The sequence below is a fragment of the Carettochelys insculpta genome, chromosome 19 (genome assembly GCF_033958435.1).
Source record: "Carettochelys insculpta isolate YL-2023 chromosome 19, ASM3395843v1, whole genome shotgun sequence".
In the NCBI taxonomy this organism is placed as follows: domain Eukaryota; kingdom Metazoa; phylum Chordata; order Testudines; family Carettochelyidae; genus Carettochelys; species Carettochelys insculpta.
Genome location: NC_134155.1, coordinates 13,646,762 through 13,661,515, shown reverse-complemented (window position 1 = coordinate 13,661,515; position 14,754 = coordinate 13,646,762). Strand labels below are relative to the sequence as shown.

The window sequence follows — 14,754 nt, the reverse complement described above, 5'->3', positions numbered from 1 at the left end:
ATGGCCATTTGTGTGGCCATTTTGAAGTTTGGGGCTAGTGTAGACGTAGCCATAGAACTGTAACCACTATTTGACATTTCAGAGGTACGCTATGCAAGTTATAGGACAGTACTTTAATACTGATTGCTGGGATAGGCTAGGTAGATAGGATATAATTATCTGATTTGGAGGTTGGCTAGGATTGCATTCTGTCCCAGCTTACCTCTTTTTTTTTCATCTCACCACAGTAAAAATTAGTATTCACATGTCAAAATCAGACTAGGACCACAGTGATAGAAGTCAGAGTTTCAAATGTAGTGCCATGAAAATTTTCACAACCCCAGGTGAAGTAGCTAGGTTGACCTAAGTTTTTAGTGTAGATCAGTTTGTCCACTAGAGGCTGTCTCCTGCAGGCTAGTAGGACGATTTGGCCCTCCAGCCAAATCAAATTGTCCTCTATCATGAGAGACAAAGTCAAACCAACAACAAGCAAGATCGTGCCTCTTTTCCTCTTTAGGCCTTACCTGTTCCCAGTGTGTGTTTTGAGTCTGACTCCTTCCCCCTTGCATCAGCAGTCCTTTTATTGCATGGCTGTGGGAGTCTGATATCCAGGCACACCTGCACCCTCTCATCAGTTTCTTTCCATGGTTCTTCTCCAGCTTCTGCCCCAAGAACAGTAGTTCTTTTTCTCTTGTCTCTTCATCTTCCTCTAAAGTGTCTTTATCCTGACCATACTGACATACAGATTCACTGACATACTACTGAAAAGTTGCATGTGCTATTGGCCACGGCTACAGAAATTGCAATAGATACAAAAAAGCATGTTTGGCAGCATGGTGAATTCAGCTATTTCTCAAGAGATGTCTGAAGCAGTGTGAGTTTGTTTTAATTAGCCTTTTGCTAAGACTTCATGGATTTGATCCTGTCTTGGCCACCTATGCGTATCAAACCATTGTGCCAAAAATTCCAGCAGCTGCTGGTTTCCATTCGGGAAGCTTGTAAGTGCCTTTCCTTCCATTACATTTTCTGTAGTCTCAATGTACTGGTTGTCTTTTGTTTACTGCATTTCCCCTCACTCAGCTAGTTACTATTGATCCTCTGTTCCAGATTTCATACCTTAGACATCTCAGATTGTGGAGCGACAGTTTGTCATTAGCCCCCAACTGCTTTTTTCATGACTCCCAGGGCCACATTCTGCTTCTCTCTCTCTCTGTTTAGGCTTTTTCCCTGGCTGCTTCCAGTAATCTTTTACTGAGCTGCTCATGGACTCTCTTGCTGATTGTCTGCCACACCAGTGGTTTTGCTATAGAACCCAGCTCCCCCAGAACTACTACTGAGTCTTCTCAGACAGTTCCTTCCTTGGTTCTCTTTTAACCAGAGACTGTGCAGTCCCTGGCCTAAGTTGTCCCTGATGAATTTTCCCAACCAGCTGCTGCTCTTCTCAGATCTGTGTCTTCTGCTGCTCTCTAGGTATTTATAAGGCTCTCCTCTTCATTACGTTGGGGCACCTCTTATTATGCAGAAAGATGACAATGTTCTCTCTCTCAGTGCAGACCAAGTATCAGGTTTAGAATATTTCTGAAAAGAATGAATCTGAGAATGTGGGCTTGGCTCTGAATACATTAAGTTTAGTGACTGTTCTGATTTCTTCTGGAAGCGAATTCCACATTTTTAGTCCAGATCCAGTCTTCCATAGTTACAAATTTACACCTGCTTTTCAGCAGTGCGTATTATTGTTCTTTGGAAAGGTCCTTGTCATACATGGTCTGAGTTTTATCATCAGTTATGTGTAGGACTTTGACTCAGGATTGTGGCTCTGACCTGGCCTGTCTTCACTGAGAAGCTAAAGCAGTGTGGGGCCAGAGTTATCCGGGCCATACTGGGTCAGACCAAATGGTGATCTAGCCCAGTGTTGTCCTCCTGAGAGTGGCCGGTGACAGATGCTTCAGAGGGAATAAGCAGAACAGAGGATCAGGTGATTCCCCCGTTGCTCATTTCCAGCTTCTGGCAAACAGAGACTAAGGACACAATGGAGGAGAGAGGTCCATCCATGGATTTATCTAGTTCTTTTTTGAAACCTGTTATACTTTTGGACTGCTGGCAAAGAGTTCCATAGGCTGAGTGTGTGTCATGTGAACAAACATTTCATTTTATTTGTTTTAAACTAGCATCTTATTAATTTCATTTTGTGATCCCTAGTTCTTGTGTTGGGAGGAGTAAACAGCACTTTATTGTTCACTCTCTCCACACTAATAATTATCTTATATACATCTACCATATCCCCCCTCATTGTCTCTTTTCTAAGCTAATCTCTCCTCACGGCAGCTGTTCCATATCTCTCTTTCTTTACTTTTCCAGTTGCAGTATATGTGTTTTTGAGATGAGATGACCAAATGTGTATGCAATATTCAAGGTCAGGCATACCATGGGTTTATATGGAGACAACATAATATTTTCTTATTGTCTATCCCCAGGACTGACACTAGGGAAGTGCAGGGCCCAGGTCAACCTTCCCTCCACCCAGCTCTTGCCTCTTTCTGCTGTGTTCCTGCCCTGCCCCCACTCCACCCAAGCCCCCATGCTTCATGTCCACTGTGCCTCTTCCTGCCCCTACGCCTCCCCTTCCCCAAACCATCCTGCCAAGCTATGTGAGCAGGGCAGCAGCACGGGTCACCCATCACCCACACTCACCATGATGTCAGGAGCAGGAGTGACCCAGCAGCCTGCTCTACTCCACTGCCCATCTCCCAGTCCACTGCACTCTCCTTCACTGCAGTGGTGGGAAGTGGCATGCCCTGGTTCTGGCTTGTACCCTTCTGTTCCTCAAGCCCTGCATCACCCTGGGGAGTGGAGAGAGCTGGGACTAGGCCTGGGTTGCTCCACTTGCTGCTGCAGTGAAGCAGTGCACAGCTGGCTGGCAGATGGCAGCAAAAAAGCACAGGCTGCTGCATCTGTCTGCTTCCTGCTTCTCCCATCACTGTGAGTGCAGAGGGACCTGTTGCCACCCCATGTCCAGCCCCCCGGCAATACCACAGGCTAGAATGGCCACCTGGAACTGTCCTATGGACAGGAGGACACTGTCCCTTTCCTAATGATTTCCAACATGCTGTTAACTTTTGTTGCACATTGAGTGGATATTTTCAGAGCATTATCCACAGTGACTCCAAGGTCTCTCTCATGGGAGGCAAGAGATAATTTAGACCCCATTATTTTATATGTATAGTTAGGATTATGTTTTCCAGTGTGTGTCACTTTGTATATGCAGCATTGAATTTCACCTGCCATTTTGCTGCCCAGTCACTCATTTGGGTGGACAGAAGTTTCTTGCAATGTATTATGCATCTTTGTTGTAGCTTGAGACGTTTCATTAAATGTTATGGGTTGGACATAAGAATGTACACATTTAAATATGCTGCTGTGTCCAGATAGGAGGGTGAAATAATAATGCAAGCAGAATTCAGTAATCTGAATGTTTCTTAGGGACATGAAAATTATAAGAAATAATTAGTCTAAACCCAACGTTGGCTTGCATATGACAGAACCGTAGTCCAGACCAAAGATCATAATAGAGAAAAGCTCTTGAATGTACAGTGGCGTTTGTCTTCATCTTCTCAACTGTGTATTTATGTCTCTCTCTCTCATATATATAGACACACACACATGCGCACACATCTGACGAAGCAGGTCTTTGCCCACGAAAGCTTATGTGCCAAAATATCTGTTGGTTTATAAGGTGCCACAGGACTTTGTGTTGTTTTTGTGTATTTATAAGCATCTGACACAGAATTGCTAAACAGATGTTCTTTGGCTCTTTCTGATGGGGATGTTTTGGAAAGATGCACAAAATGCACTTAGCACTGTCTTATGGAAGCTGGGGAAAAAGAAAAAATGTGGGTTTGATTTTTTTAAAAGTGACCAGTGCACTATATTGTGCAATGTCAGTTTTCTAAGCAAACTGTTTTTGAACTTGGCTACCAAAAAAAAAAGCTGCAGTCTGAAAATTGGCCAGGACATAAATCCTCCTTGAAGACACATGCCTTTGTTTTGAGGAGCAGAGAGATGAGACATGAAAAAAACTGAGGGGGGAAAAAAGTCTCATCTGAGTTTGCTCATGGGGCATCTGCTAAGATTTTAATAGAGCCTGTTGAAACTCTTTCCCACTTCAGCGTCACTTAAATTCTCCTGGATTGTGGAGGGCTGAGACAGATGCATCAGCTAGTGCTAGGATGGCAAATGCATCAGTGAAGGAGTTTTGCAGTGGGCAGAAGTGCAGATACAGAAAACCAAGAAGCCCATGATTTTAGAGTGCCCCTGACTTTCAATGCAGTTGCAGTGTAAACGGTAAGAAAGTTATTTCCAGCCCAAACATTGGCAGCCATACAGGTGGGAATTTTCTTTCTTCCAGTACTGAAGTAGGTATGGCCTTCAAGCTAAATTAACACTACATAGAAAACTAAGATGTTAAGAATGACAACACCGGGTCAAACCAATGGGCCTCCTAGCTTGGTATCCTGTCTTAAGACAGTGGCCAGACCCAGATGCTGCAGAAGGAATTAACAGAGCAGGGAAATTATGGAACGATCCATCCTGTGTCTCCAGCCCCAGCTTCTGGCACTCAGTGCTACAAGCAGTGTGCCTTGGCAGTGCAACCCTTTATTGCCACCCAGACAAACTGGATGTCTGAGATGTAAGATTATTAAAACTGTGTTCTGTTCTTACAGCCTGGTGGGTGGGGCTGAGGGGCCAGTGGAGGGCGGAGGGAGAGGGAGGTTGTATGTGTCAATTACCCAGGTCAAAGGATGCTCAGGACCTTACATGAAAAACAACACTGAAGCCAATCCTTAGTAAACTAATACAGCTCATTTCTTCTCTTAATAAATCTTTAATTAAAGGGTTAAGACAGGTAAAACATTACTGTTGGATCAGAGAATGTAGCCCAAAGTTTTAGCAGGGATGTTAAATCTGCTCATTTTCTATAAACTGAGGGGTCACTGTGTTAGTTGGTGGATTCACAAATAACAAACAGTCCTGTAGCACCGTAAGGACTAACATTTATTTATTAGGTAATGAGCTTTCATGGGTAAGACCCACTTCCTCAGATTTGGAGTAGACCTTAAGTCTTCCTATAAGTCTTTTTGGGTTGCGTGAATAGATTTGGGCCTCTGTCTTTTTGTTAAAAACTTCCCTGGTCAGAATTCACAGTCCAGGGCTAGGGTAGGAAAGCGAGGCAGAGGCCTTTGTTCTCACTTTTTATAGGGAACATATAGTATAAATTTCTGGACAGGTGCTTAAGTGTCTAGTCTGATTATTTTTGTTTTGTATTTCAGACATCCATCCCATCCTATCCTCTCCCGCTCTCTTCTTCTTCTTCTTACTTTTTAAATTTTATTCCTTTAAGGCTCTGCATTTCATACCTTCCCCATTCTCCAAGCTCTCTGCCACTGCTAGAAGCCCCTCCCTGCCAATTCCTTTCAGCCAGGGAAGCCAACAAAACAAAACAAAACCAAACCACCAGGATCCCAAGATCAGATCTCTAAGAGCCTGCACAATCAGGTCAGCCCATTTATTTTCTAATTAACTTCTCACCATCAATCTCCTTTGTGTCCACTTCAAAGTTAAAACTCTAAATCATTTGATAACCATCTGTATATAGTCAGCACCTACATTAATATATGTTCATGCAGTTCAAAGCTCACCTTTGCTTTGATTCTAATTGTTATCAAGAACAGAATGTTGAATCGTTTAAGTGCCAGGAGAGAACTCTTGTAGTCTTTTTCTTTTTCTGTCTAGTTCCCATTCTACGTGTTGATTTTCTATGCATGGATTATTTGATGAAATATATATGTCCCAGTCCTGTCTATATGTTTGAATAATATGAACACTTTGTATATGAAACTGGATAAACATGTTCTTAAGTATTGTGGTCTTTACACTGTTGTGCTGTTTAAGACTATTTCTGAAGGCTAGACTGAGTCACTCAGTATCCTGTTTGGACAAAGAAAATATAACAGCACACTAGGATGGTGGCTGAGTATGACAGCCTGAGCCTCCCCCTTTATAAAATGTATAGGATGCAAGTCAACTTGATGAATTTGAATTTTGAGAGGAATGTTGTTCTTGGAGTGTGCTTACAAGCACTAATGTAGGATAAGAACATATATTGGTTTGATAGGAATAACTGTTGCACTGAATGCTAATAGTTTAAATGTATTAGATTAACTGCATTTGCAAAGCCCAAAACTCTTCAAAGTTACAGATTTAAAATCTCTTTATAATTTTCACAGCTCTCCACAGAACCAGATAATCCAAAACAACTACAGTGCTTCCATTCTGCCTTTTCAGGAGAGAATATGTGCATACCTTTTACAAATCAAAAGAGAGCCACCATGTGTGTTACTGATGCTATAGCAGCCTGGCATGGCAGATTAACAAGTACTACATTCAGAAGCTCTTTAACCTGGTGTCCATGGCAATGTTTACTTAGGAAGAGTATGTGTTAAGATGTAGCAGAAGGCAAACAGTGACCAAATTAAACTTCAGCCTCTCTGAAACACACAAAACAAACCCTTCAGTGTAGGATTCAAAATAACATACATGTAAAAAAAAAAAGTTAATTCCAAGTCTCTCTAGTCTGTTCTCCTCAGGGTAGGGATTATACATTTAGATTACACAAGGCTTGAAAATACAACCCATAAAAACACAGCACACAATGCGAGCCAAAATGTGCACAAGCATTTATCTTCTTATTATGGAGTTATGTTCTCTATGAAATTATCTGTTACCATAGTTTGAAAAAATTAAAATAACGGGTATAATATTTTGGAAGTGGAGTTAGCGCATGGAGGAAGAATGTAATGACTGAACAAATGTTAAAGGAAGAATGTAAAGACTGAAATATAAGGACCAAACACTAATTTAAATACTCGCCTACTGCAGCTGACAGCATATTATTGCAGCTCATCTGTGATTTAACAAGGAAGCGAAATACTAAAAGCAAGCAGGATAATTTAGGACCATGGTTCCAAAGTAGTACAGTAGGGTCGCAACATTTGTGAGGGTTCCGTGTTGAGAACCCCTGCGAATGTTGAATTTCACGAATATCATTTTACTCTGGCTGGGGGAGAGGAACTTGGTGGGCTCCTGGGCAGCTCTAGGCAGCAGTGGAAGGAGGGGAGACCAGTGGTGCAGCCCCGGCGAAGCGGCAGCTGCTCAGGAATAATTCGTGAATGTTAAACTAGTGAATGTCGCAACCTTGCTGTATTACATATACAAGTATGGTACTCAAGGCTTCCTAACTTACTGAATCATTGTACTGCACTCCAGGATATTGTCACTGCCTTTCTTATCATTAACTGGTCATGCACTGACTTGAAATGGAACAGGGAGCACCCCAAAATTCATCTTGTGATAGAAGTCTCTATTCAGTTGAGAGGTAGGAAGTATGTGCTAGCAGTACCAAAGAGATTAGTATGGACTGGTACATATAGCAGAAAAAGTCGAGGGCCTCTAGTTTAAAAGCACAAGTTACACAATTCCGCTTTCTGAGTGGACCAGAAAGGTAGCCTATGGGAGAGGTTTTTGTTTTAAATGAACTACATTTGGCTGTAGTGACTGGGTCTTGTGCACAATGCATTTTTACAGTAGTATCAGCTGCAAAGGATTGACCTGTGGTGACAGGTGTCCTCTTCACAATCTGCAATCACAGGACACGTGAAGCAAATGCTTTGCTGCCAGCAAATCTGAATAGCAGTTCATGGTTTCAAAACTTATGTGGAAGTCACATATGTGACATGATGTACATTGAACACTTGCTAATCAATGTAAGAATTAATATGCAGCTATTGTGCATTTGCATTTATATATTTGACTAAACTGAAACTGGTTTTTTGTCTGCAACTATGAACAGAATTGTGTTTGTGTATGCAAAACTCAATGTGATTAAAATATCAGATAACTTAGTGCTTTTTCTATTGATGTGTCAATTATTTGTGGTAAGTAGATTTTTTTCACAGGCAGCTGAAGCCTCAGACTTTCAACATGAAGAAGCTACCTTCCAACAAAGCTGACTTATGATACCTGGAGTGAGACAAACCTGAGTCTTCCTGTTGGAAGTTACAGGAAAGGACTTGTGCTGTAGTCTCTCTTTGCTTATTCTTAAAAACACACTTTTACTGTTGTGAATTAATGGCAGGGTGCAAAGATTACAGATCAGAAAAGAACAAAACCTATTTAGACGTCTTTAGTATCTGAACTGAGTTGTCTTTGAAAACAGCCTACACCAATCCACTGCAAATGCAGCTCAGTTGTGCTAAAGTCCCAGCAGATATGTCATACACTACATTTATGATTAATTCTCACTGTCACAGTTTATATTTTCAGTAAAAGGAAAATTACTTTAATTAGCTTTGTGTGTGTAATATTATCTTTGGGTAGACACCAACCATCTGCTCCTCCCTTAGAGAGCTGGCCTAAGGAACTATGATGCAAACAAGAAGATAGGTACATTGCTCAGGAAGAGTGTGCTCTAAAAGCCCTCAGCACTGAGCCTGGACCAGTAAAAGTTGAAACTGTTCCATTGCTTGAAAGCTAGGTTAGTGGTTGGCTCATATGAGTATCATGAAACATTTTGTCCCATGGGAAGGAAAATTTATTTTTCATTCACTGTTACTTTAGGCAGAGCATGTGCATTCTTGAAACAGAGCCCTAAACAAAAGTCAAGGGAGTGAAATGATCTGAAAAGTTTCAACAACAAGACCTTTTTGTAATTTAAAATATCAATATAAACATAGATCATCTTACAATAATGTTTAGACTGGGGTATATATACCTGTACACTTATATTGTGGGAGGGACAGGTCAGTGGTTCAAGCATTGGCCTTACAAGCCCCAAGTTGTGAGCCCAACCCTTGGTGGGGGCAGGGGCGAGAGTCTGCTTAGGGTGAAGAAAAAATTGTCAGGGATGTTGCTAGGCCACTCCGAGCAGGGCGCCGTGCCGCACAGGAATGTCTCTGGGCAACTTAGTGAATGGCCACACTGCACAGGGAGCTTTTGTGGGCGGGACAGCAGAGGAGCTGCCAGTTGTGACAGAATGCCTGTTAATAGAGAGGTCTGGTTGTTTGAATGCTGGTTAAGAGAGAGTTTACTGTATTTGGTAAAAATAAGCAATTTTTCAGTAACAGTGAGCTGTGACATTTTGTTGATTTTTTTTTTTTACGTCTGATACTGCAATCAAGTAGTTCAGGTGAGGTGAAACTTAAGCGTTTGTTTCAAATCAAATGCCTGAAAGGAGATTCTGTAGTCTGGAAAGGTTAGGAGCCACTGGTTTAGACTATGTTGACTGTCAAATTGAAAATCGCTTACATACCAGGTTTCCTTCCTTATTTTTACACATAAGGTTTAAGTGATTAAAGTGGCTTATTGGTTACTTGGCATTTCATAACTGTAAGGACAAGAGTATAATAGCCAATTTCTGATTCTCATCTAGCAGCTAATTCTACAATGTTTGGGTTGTGATACAGCCAGGGAAGGCTTATTTTAAAAAACACCAAGCATCTTCAGTCTGCTGCAATGTTGCAACTTTTCCATGAGATCGAACTTTTGTATTTTGCATAATTTGGTCCTCTAAACAACCTCCAAATAAGATGGTAATAAAGTTCAGAGTTTTTGCAATTTAATTTTTAAATATCAAAACAATTCTTAATTCCACTTTTCTCCCTCGGACGTTCACACTGGTTTTCCTTGAAATGTCATGGCTGTTCCTAGGAGCTCTTTACCCAGTCTCTCCTGCTTTCCTCCCAAACTGAACTCTGCAGACAGCTCCCTGAAGGTGACACAGATCCGGCGATGTTCTATATTTTTGCGGTAAATTGCATGTTTCCACTTATAGCGTGCATCTCCATACAATACAATCAGGCATCTCCTAGGTAAGTAAATGTCTACAATAGCTTCTTTGTACGGAATAAGTCTTGGGGGAGATAGGTTAATATCCCAACTGTCTAAATGTTCACCTACTGATGCAGACGTAAGGTAGTTCGATTTCTGGCACTGAGAAGCTTGAGGTGAGGCAGAATGATTTGCTTCCCCCATTGCTTGCTTGTGAGTGGCAAATAACTGGAGCCTATCCTCTGAGTCACAAGTCAGGGACAACACAGTTTTTGAGAGTAAGTTTAAGCTAACCAGCCGCTCCCCCCAAAGCCACCAGTCATCAAAGTGTGGGTCAATGGCAGACCCCCTTTCAGGTAGATAGTCCAGGTTACACTGCTCAACAGGAAAGAAATCCTCCAGCACACAATGAGCCTTCATTCGCTGTACAATCTCCTGGCTAAAATTGGGCAAGCCAGTGAAAGCACCAGCTTTCAACTTCTTTTTCTTAAAATTCACTTTGGGTCCATAATCCTGTTGAAAAGGAAAACCAGATGGTGATGATAAATAAAAAATCTGGGACTGTCCTCTGGACAAAATGGGAAACTCAGGGCATCATGGGTTCTGTTCCCACCTTTACCAGTGTCTTACTGGTGAAAGTCATATTCTGCTAACATGACCCCATGAAAGGCATATAACACTCTTGTATTCAGTTTTCCTGCTTGTGGACACCAATGTGGTATGAGGTTGTCTGAAAGTGCAATATCAAGTGTGATACATTATAGCTATCACAAATGCACCCTTGAGAGAAACTAATTTCAAAATACAATTAAGTTTCTGTTTCAGAAAGAATCAATTTAATGAAAACATTAAACCTAAAGCATGATTTTTGTTAATGGAAGAAATAATCTCCTTCCACCAAGGGAGTTTGAAATAAGCATATTTCTGGAATCAGACCTGCTTCCTTCGGCCAGACTGTGATAGTTTCCAGTCATCTTGATCCATCAGCTGAACCATCTTAGATTCCTCATCTTGGCTTATGAAGTCATCCAGCAAGAATACTCCTGGAAATGGAAAAGCCCAGCCAGCAAACTCTGAGCATTCATTTCCTACAGCTAGACCTTCTGCTGGGCAATAAGTGAAGTTACCCTTTTCCTGTGGAAATAAAAAGGGACACAGCAAGATGAGACATTGCCACTGTATCTCTTCTTCGAGGTAAGATACACAAAGTTGAACAGTTATACTGCTTGTCTTTATGGAAATGTCATCCTCCTTGTACTGCTGCATCTTTGCAATGCAGATTGACAAACTATCTTTAATGGTAGTATCTTTATTGCACAAGCTGCCACTGGAGGAAAAAAATAGCAGCTATGGATTCTTAAACCACAGTGTATATTGAAGGGGTTATTACCTCACTCCCATCCCTCTGTGTTCCAGGTTGCAGTCAACTTCATAGGGCCATAGAGTCCCTAGAAAATTTTCTACAAAACCAGAGGCACCTCTACCAGTGCTACTGGGTAGAATACAGTAGCCCCTCAAGTTACACAGGGGTTGCATTCCTCACAACCCCCACATAACTCAAATTTTGTGTGAATTGGGGTAAATGGGAACCAGGCAGCAGCCTGGTTCCTGACTCCCCTGGGTTGGTTGCAGAAGCTGGGAAACTGACCCGCCCAGCAGGGCTGGTTAATTTCCTGGCTCAGAGTGGTGGGCAGAGGGAACCAGGCTGGTCAGTTTCCTGGCTCCCAGCCTGGGCAGCTGTCTGCCTGGCTTGCCCCAGCTTGGGAACAGACAGCCTCAGAGTGGCTTTGGGTCATACCTTTTGAGGGTTTGCTGTAACAGAATCCTATGCTTTAAACAGGAAGCTCTGTCTGGTGGACTAGCCAAGGGGCATGCCCTAATAATGAGCTATTTTATATGTCTTTCCTGCTTCTAACTCTAGTTGAGATGTGAGAAACTGATTCTCAAATAAGCAGTGTTTTGCCAACTGGGGTGTTCCAATTATATGGCTAACACCTTTCTTGATGCCTTTGACACAAGCCTAAAGGGGAAGAGAGAAAGATCAGGTTGACAAGTATCAGCATTAGTCTGTATGGACAAAAACAAGTCCTGTGGCACCTTATAGACTAAAAGATTTTTGGGAGCATAAGCTTTTGTGGGCAAAGATACATGTGACGCAGCTCAGGGTTTGACAACATCCCAACATCTAATGCACCCTCTAGACTACAACTTTCAGCGCCACAGCCCTGTCTCTAGAAGTCACACCACATAGCCAGTGGCTTTCAGCACATTGTGGCAACTGTGTTGCTGCTGAGAGTGCTCCTTCCACCAAGGCACTGTTCACGGTGTCACTTGCCATCACAAAACTTTTGTCCTTCGGAGGAGAGGAAGGTAGCACATATGAACGACAAAAGTTTTGTTGCTCAGTTGCACGTGCAGATACAGCCTCACTCAACGCACCCTGATGTCCTCCGAAGCTCACTACCCTCACCCCACGCTTTGGCTGTCCTTGGGGGCTTCCTCCACGTGGCACGAGTGCTTCTTGTGCCCGGGCTGCCCTAGAGGGTGAGGGAATGCCGGAGGGGTGTGCTGCTGTCTGCCTCCCCTACCCGAAGGGAGCGGATGGATGTGTGTGTTGGGGGGAGAGGGAGAATATTAATTCAGCTGCTTTCCCTTCCCCTCCCGGCTCCACGAGCCTTGTGTCTGCCCGCCCCCTCCAAGCCCCTCCCCCTAATTCCCCCATCTGCCCTGTCCGCCCTTACCCCCCAACCCACCGCCCCCCAGCAGCCCCCTCCCCGCCCCCCCCCATCGGCGCCCTTTGTCCCATCCCTTGGCGCCCCCTCCCGGTCCCTCCCCTCGCTACCTGCGGGGGCGGAGCGGCCGGCGCGGGCCCCTCGCAGAGCAGGCAGGAGCGGATCCCCTTGCAGCCGCAGGTTGGCCTCGCTCCCACGCCGCCTCCGGGCCCCCGCGCCTCCATCCCGCGGGGAGAGGCGCCACCCGGCCCCCCGCCCGGCTCCGGATCGCGGCGAGGCTGGCTGGGCGGCCCGGCGGCGGCAGGTGCCCAGGGCGGCGCGCGCAGCGCGGGCTGCAGGTGAGTGGGTGGGGAGCGGGTGCCGGGGGAGGGGACCGCTGCGCGGGGAGGGGCAGCCGCGCTCCCCGGCCCGACTGCGGCAGGCCCGGAGCGGCTCCGGCCGCCACCACGCGGAACTCGCTTTCCCAGCAGTCTGCGGGGCGGCCGGCCAAGCGAGAGGGCCCGGCTCCAGCCCGGGGGACGCTGGGAGTTGTAGTCCCCACCGTTTCCGGCCTTAACCGTCCCTGTGCCGCTATCCCCGGCCTGCTCCCAAAGGCCCTGGCCCAGGCACCGCTCTCCGCTCTACCCAACCCCAGCTCGGGCAGCGCCGGCCTGCGACATGGCCGGGGCTCCGCTCTGCTCATTGCCCACGGCAGGGCCCGAGCCAGGTCGGTTCGGGACACGGGGCTGCGCTCTCCGCACTCCGCACGGGCAGGGCCCCCAGCCAGGGCCAGCCTGAAACATGGGTTGTGGTCTCTTCAGGCGCCCATACTTCAGGCAGGGTGTAAATCAGGCTTGAGCTGGAACTTGGGGCTGTGCCCAGGGTGGCCTTGCGCCCAGACCAGCCCTGGAACTGGGCTGGGCTGGACCAGAACACAGCTCAGTCACGGCGATGTGGACATGGTGCAGTAGCGGGGCCTGCTCTGCAGCTGGACCAGAACACAAGGACCCAGAGCAGTGTTCCCTGTAACCAGTGCGCATGGACAGCCATCAGGAGAGCTTCAGGTGCTGCTCACAGCCACAGCTGGCATCACGTGCTTCAGTTGGTGGTGGACATCCACACACGCCTCCTTGCATGTAACGACATTTATTCCATACGCAAATGGAGAAAAATCAGAGGGATCGTTTTTCCAGATGCAGCCCTAGGTCACAGAAGACGGCACTGTGGCTGGACCTTAGCGTGCCATTTCAGACGCAGCCATATGGTCCAGAACAGGACAGTGACACATCTCATTGGAACTTGACCAGGACACAGCAAGATGACAAAATACAGCAGTGTAACCCTGACCTAGGGGAAGGGTGACCTGCTTGGGGCCATGCAGCTCATGATAAGAACTGGACTGGAACGAGATCCTAGCCATGTAACCCATAATATGGCAATGCAAATCCACACCAGAACTAAAGCCAGTCACAACTGTGCAACTGCTAACATAGCAGCACTGCTGCCACTGGACCAGAATACAATGGTCTGGTCACAGCCATATGACCACAGCACACTGGACTGGAGTTGTCGTGAAAGAGGGTGACATGATCACAGCCCTAACATAACAATGGAACTCCCAGGTCAGAACTGGAGTGAAACAGGGTGACTCAGGTACAACCACACGACCCTTACTGTGACATTGCAATCCTGATCCAGAGCTGAACTGGAATACAGCAGCCCAGTCACAGCCATGCATCCCATAAAACAGGAACATGACCCCACACTGGAATGGGATCAAAGCATGGCAACTTAACACTGTGCTAGAACTGAACTGGAACACCCCAATCTGGTCACAGCCACATGACCAACAACATGGCAATGCAACCCTTTGATGGTACTGGTCCAAAATACAGTGACAGGATTACAGCCATGCAACCCTTAACACAGCAACACAGTGCCGCACTGGAGCTGGACCACAAGGTGGCGACGCAGCCACACTTAGGGAATCCATAATGTGATAACAGTTTTGAGCCAGAACCGTATCAGGACAGGGTGATGCAATCACAGTCACATGGCCTGTAGCCTAGTAATACAAACTTGACCAGAACTTGGCGTTATGGACATAGTGATTCTGTCATAGACTGACCAGTCCATACCATTGATGTGGCACTGAGCCTGGACTGGAGGAGAATTTGGTGAT

The 14,754-nt window shown here is 45.3% G+C and overlaps 2 protein-coding genes and 1 long non-coding RNA gene across 3 annotated transcripts in view; 2 read left to right on the top strand and 1 right to left on the bottom strand.

The window, feature by feature from the left end:
- On the top strand, nt 1-7,267 carry LOC142023258 (uncharacterized). Its single transcript, XR_012648180.1, has 2 exons — nt 1-5,532; nt 6,264-7,267. It is a non-coding gene; the product is annotated as an uncharacterized LOC142023258 (long non-coding RNA).
- A 145-nt stretch (nt 7,268-7,412) lies between these two features.
- On the bottom strand, nt 7,413-12,835 carry ALKBH4 (alkB homolog 4, lysine demethylase). Its single transcript, XM_075014025.1, has 3 exons — nt 12,704-12,835; nt 10,798-10,995; nt 7,413-10,374 (listed from the first exon to the last, which is right to left on the bottom strand). The coding sequence occupies exons 1-3, from the start codon at nt 12,815-12,817 to the stop codon at nt 9,703-9,705; spliced, it is 984 nt and encodes a 327-aa protein (XP_074870126.1). The 5' UTR covers nt 12,818-12,835; the 3' UTR covers nt 7,413-9,702.
- Nucleotides 12,792-14,754, top strand: part of LRWD1 (leucine rich repeats and WD repeat domain containing 1) — a 34,833-nt gene continuing 32,870 nt past the window's right edge. Inside the window, exon 1 of the mRNA XM_075014023.1 lies at nt 12,792-12,931. The gene's annotated coding sequence lies outside the window, so the exon portion shown is untranslated. The remainder of the gene's footprint in view (nt 12,932-14,754) is intronic.

Coding starts and splice junctions, on each gene's coding strand:
- ALKBH4 (XM_075014025.1), bottom strand. CDS start 12,817: ATGGAGGCGCGGGGGCCCGGAGGCGGCGTGGGAGCGAGGCCAACCTGC. Junction 10,996..12,703: donor CGGCCGCTCCGCCCCCGCAG/GTAGCGAGGGGA, acceptor TTATTTCCACAG/GAAAAGGGTAACTTCACTTA. Junction 10,375..10,797: donor AGTCTGGCCGAAGGAAGCAG/GTCTGATTCCAG, acceptor CCTTTTCAACAG/GATTATGGACCCAAAGTGAA.